The following is a 5,542-nucleotide window of genomic DNA, read 5'->3' as shown; positions in this document are numbered from 1 at the left end:
TCTCGAGCTCCCCTTTTCGTAATTCAATTTCGTTATTATCTTACGAAACCACCTCCGTTTTTTCTTTCCGTGCACAACTTCGTGTCAATTTCTCGTATGAGATTATTTAAACGAACATGAAATTTATATTCCCTCCTAGAATTGAATATTACGTTATATTATAATAATTTTTAATTGAAATATCGTGTTTAACGTTTGATCGATAAATTAGATTCAGTTTTAAAAGTTAAAGGCGTGTAATTTGAAAAATGTCTTGATACATCTCGAAAAAAAATGCTAATTGGAAAATTTTAATCGAAGTCTTGCCTTGTTATTATTAAAAATCTCGCAACTTGACTTAAAAACATTAATGGAGAATCGAGATACTTTCGATCGAATATCAAAGATTTTAAGCGATTTATGAGCGAAAGGATAATAAAAATTATCGTCAAAAATCGAGGAGGATTTCTCGTTTTAACAGATGATATCAGTTCGAAAGAAAGAAACGAAGGACGAGGGATTTTTAAAAAAATATATATATCACACTCTATTTAAGAATCGGTTGTGACGCTGTAATCTGTGAAAATGAAATTCTCGCAAGCCGAGAACAACTCGTCCCGGTTGCGCGAGAATGTTCTGAAAATCGGCGGTGACACGTTAATTACAAGCGAGAAACGAAGAATTAAGCGGGCGGTTGCCCGCTTGTGTGATTCGGGTTGAGAAATTTCATTTAACATCGAAAATTGCTCGACTCGCGAAATAATGCAGTGGAGAGTTGAAATTTACTTTGTTCGTAAATTAAGCAAGAGATTTCAGACATATACATGTATATATATATGTGTGTGTACATAAAACGCATATATGGTTTGGCCAAATATTTTGAAAAAATTATACGAAAAAAAAAAAAAGAATTGTTTAGTCAACTTCGATCCTTTAAACTGTATATATTTCATGGCAATTAATTTAAGAAATACACGATACTTTTTATTTCATTCGTTCTAAATTAAAGATAAATTTATACGCCGATTAATAATATGATAAAAATTATATAGTTCCTTATATATATCCTTTCAAATATTTTATCGTTTCATATTTTTCATAGATAGTTGAATCGTGTATTATCCGTATATCACGCGACAAATTAGATTATTAACGACACCTCTTATAGAATATAAAACGATTTATAAAGGAACAACGGATTTATATGACGAACGAACGACGTACGAGCTTAACGGTACGACGACGGTTGGAATAACGGTGTATAAAAGGAGGGAAACGGATGTCTTAGAGGAGGGGAGGAAGAAACGAGAGAGGGATAAAAGTTGTACGATCTCCAATGTTGTAAAGCGTGCGAGTTGGTAATAAGGTAATGGCGAGGGATGTCGAGCGAGACATAATGCAACGTGCCTCGCATCCCGCAGCATTATCTTCGGATACGACTTTTTTTTTTTAATGCCAACACCGTCTCGCTCGTAAACCCAGTGGAAACAGGCTTCTTCCAAACAAATTTTTGCCACGCTAACCCGCCTTTAAAAAACTTTTTTCTACGATACGATCTTCTATATTATCGTCGAAGATTATTTTATTACTCAACTTTAAATAACAATAAAATTTTTTATTTTTACTTATATATAGATAGAATAATTCAAGTTGGGATGCAATTCTTTTTTTCTGTTTTAATTCTTTATTTGAGATTTTTAAATTGAAGAGATTTTGGAAAAAAAATTTTTTTATAGAATGATACTTCAACAATTACACGCCGCACAACACATTGTACACGTTGTACATTATTTATATATTCTTTATATAGTTTCGGGAGTAAAATATAGGTGGAAAATAAAAGATATTTTTTATCGCACAGCGATAAAAAGAGTAAATATACACGTTCCGAAAACAGTATGTTTTTTTGCCAATACCGTGTATCGTGTAGTGTTTACGATACACGGTCAGTGAATAGCAGGTAAACACACGCGCGTTCAATATGTCGGTCGTGAATTCGCGTTTCGAATTCTAATCATTTCTGCTTTTTAAAGGGTCGATTAATTCTCCCGCGTTATGACTAACCTACCTTCCCAAATGTTGTTGTCATTTTGGATCGAATTAGATTGTAAAAAATGAATTTCGTATGTAATATATTATAAAAATCTTTACACATGGAGATCAAAATCGAATATAAAATTTATTGTCTTTCTAGGTCTCGTGGGTTAGGCATCGAGACATTCACCTGCTGACAGTCGGTCGTTACACTTACACGAGCGATCAACGTTTCGAGGCAATGCACACACCGCACACAGAGGAGTGGACATTGAGGATACGATATCCTCAGAAGAAGGATTCCGGTATTTACGAGTGCCAAATATCCACCACTCCTCCCATTGGATATTCCGTGTATCTCACCGTGGTCGGTAAGTTAACTTCTATATTTTACATCACGATAATAAACCTTTTCAAAAGAAAATTAAATTAAAAAATTATTTTTTATCAGTAATCGATATTTTTTCTGGAAATATCTTTGTAGGAATCGCGTCTGTCGTTTGACTGGTGTTTGGAATAGGTCAGTGAGACGGCATGCGAACGAGTCGATATACGCTTAAAAATTAACCTCTTCTTTACACGACGATATCTCGGGAATCAGAACTTATATCGAGATGAATTAAAAAGCATTTTAAAGAGCATGATTCCGCGCTTCTAACGATCTTTCATTTGTTGATCGGAAATTCCTATCCTCGAAGTTATAACGGTTCAAATTTTGTTCTAATTTTAATACGGTTTAATCGGATTAAATCGAACGATCAGAAATTGAATTTCCTTTACACGATGATATCTCGGGAACCGGAAGTCGTATCGAAATAAATAAAAAATGATTTTAAAGAGCAAGATTCCGCGCTTCTAACGATCTTCGATTCATCCACCAAGTTTCGTTATCCTCAGAGTTACAACGGTTTAAACTTTTCTTAATTTTAATAGGATTCAATCGAGTTTTAAGATAAATTACATACGACACATATATATTTATTTCTTCAAACGAGTTTACAAGTGCGAAGAAACACGCACGACGCGATCTCTTGAGCGCGCAAGATATTTAATCAATCGTTTCACATTTAATTTTGCGCGAAGAATCTTCTCGTACCACGAGTTTCTCCTTACGCATACAACCTGTATATTGCACTCGCATCAGGTTGTAAACGAGAAACACAAAAAAATGAAAGCTCGGATGGAAGGTTGGTTGGTTTTAACGAGCGAGGCGAGGTGTTGCGGGCGAAATTACCACGCGGATATCGTGGTTTAAGGGCATACTTATCGCCACCCGACTTTATAACCAAACAGATATCGCGGCAGTGACGTACGTATCGGCGGTTTAATCGAACACGCGACGACGGCCACATGAAAGGAAACCGCGTTATTGTTCCGAGCAACGTAATTATACCGTGGAGCGGGGTGGGAGGAGGGGCGTGCGTCCACGAGTGACGTGGAAATTAGAAAATGAGGGGGGAGGAGGGGAAGGGTGGAATCGACCGGAAACATAAATACCACGATGATTATGCGAAGGATAATATCGAACGCTTTCACTATTGTATCGAACTATTATTCGATTAAACGATCTATTAATCTCGTGGAAAATTTTCCTTGGTAAGATCGCCGATACAGTTATTGGGCCGGAATTGTTGCGAACCGAACCGAAATTTCACGACGATGGTATACGCGAGAGATATCGCGATAATGCGAGTTCCATTTTGTTGTTAGATACGATATTATTCCACACTGGATATGGAACACGAATCCGTAAAATGTACGATATTTTAATAAAGAATGGAATAATTGTATATACAAAGTATATATTTCTTCTCGAAAATTTTAAAATAAATTTTTGGTAATGTTCATCAATTTTTGTAATATAAATAATTACGACTAAAAATTTAAATTATATTTACAGGAAAAAAAAACGATGAAAAATCGTCATAAACGTTAATAAAGAGGAACGATAATAATTTTTCTCGAGATATTTCTTTAAAAGTTAACACGATAACTTTCGTTCGTTGCTAGTTTAGTCAAAAGTTTTTTCTCAAAGAAAAAAAATGAGATAGAAAAATTAGAAGATTCGTCTGAAAATAAAGTCTAACCTCGTAAACGATTCCCTCTCTCTGATAAATTAAACAGGGAGGGAGGGGGGGGAAGCAAAAAGCGTGGAGGCGCGAGAGAAAGAGTCGAGAATCCGATAGAGCGAGAAGAGAATATCGACGAATGTAAAGAAAGAAAGAAAGAAAGAAAGATTCCTCCATCCATTCGTTTCTTTTCACGAGCGATAGGTTCATTAGCATCGGTCGATAATTGGCGTTCGGTTTCGTGACTCGGTTTCGCAAAACCCGTCCCTTCGATCCATCCTTGACGTCCTCATCCTTCCAACATCCATTCCAAATCTATCTTCTCCCTCGAAAGTGGCCTGTGTAACATTTGCAAGAATCTCGCTCCTTTCCAAAAATATTATCGCTCACTCTACTGAAGTTATCTGATACTTCGATCATCTCTATGCATACGAAAATTATGAGTAATAAAAAATTATATCTTTTCAACTAATATGAAATAAAGAATTGAAAAAAGAATTCTTTCGATCTTTTCTGAATTTTTCTTTTTCCTCGTATTTCCTCTTTTTCCACTCCCCAAAGGGATTCGTATTTCGAACATGGTTAAAGCAAAATTTACAACGAAGCAGCTGTTCTCAAACTTTATTATCAGATCTCGTTTGTACAAGTACCAGTAGTAGTAGTAGTTTCGAAATTCAATTTAAAAGTTGTGAATCTTTTATCGATTCCTTTTCTTTTCTCCCCTCCCCTTCCCCTCTTCTCTAAGAAAAGGCGGTCGCGATGAAGTATTCGTGTAACGAAGCGCGTGAAAGCGGCCTAAAATTTATCATCGTCGGATCGTCAGAAATTGTACGATATGAGAAAATTCGGTTTCTCGATGCTCGTAACTCGTAAAGGGGGGCGGTATATTAACGAAATTAAATGCTCAGGGATTAGAACAGAACAATTCTCGTCGCAAGTTGATCACGCTTCGTTTTCTCGTTCCTTGATAATAATATATATATGATAATAATATATATGATAATATATATATGATAATAATAATATATGATAATAAATAAAAGAATAGAATCTTGGATCTGGATCGTCGCGCTGAAAAACGGGGAAAGATTGATGTGTTTCGTGGGGGGAGGAGGATCCCAAATAGATATTCCCTTTTAACCTATTATCTTCAAATTTTTAACTCTAATTTTTAATTGGTATTTTATTTGTGTTTTTTTTTCTTCGTGCGTATTTTTTCTTTTTTTTTTTTTTGAATCGTAATTACGAAAGAGAGGAGTCTCTGAATTATATCTTTCTACCGTCTAATTTTTTCCCTCGTTTTTCGGGGAAAAAGTGAGAAGTTGTTCGCTCGTGGATTCGCCGCGGTCTAACGAAGGAGGCCAGGCCAGAAGAATCGAATCGAGAGAAACAATTGTTGTCGAGGTTCTCTTTCGTTCTCGATACCCGTGAAATCGCTGCGACAAATTGAGCCCTTCGGT

General features: G+C 35.7%; 1 protein-coding gene across 1 annotated transcript in view; it reads left to right on the top strand.

Moving 5' to 3' along the window:
• The window catches only part of LOC102679489 (zwei Ig domain protein zig-8-like), an 81,880-nt gene that overhangs the window by 50,319 nt on the left and 26,019 nt on the right, over positions 1-5,542 (top strand). Inside the window, exon 4 of the mRNA XM_006613373.2 lies at positions 2,174-2,384. Coding sequence (XP_006613436.1) covers positions 2,174-2,384 — 211 coding nt within the window. The remainder of the gene's footprint in view (positions 1-2,173; positions 2,385-5,542) is intronic.

This window comes from Apis dorsata, unplaced genomic scaffold (assembly GCF_000469605.1).
Source record: "Apis dorsata unplaced genomic scaffold, Apis dorsata 1.3 scaffold_147, whole genome shotgun sequence".
NCBI classification, from domain to species: Eukaryota; Metazoa; Arthropoda; class Insecta; order Hymenoptera; family Apidae; genus Apis; species Apis dorsata.
This window is presented reverse-complemented; position numbering and strand designations above follow the sequence as displayed.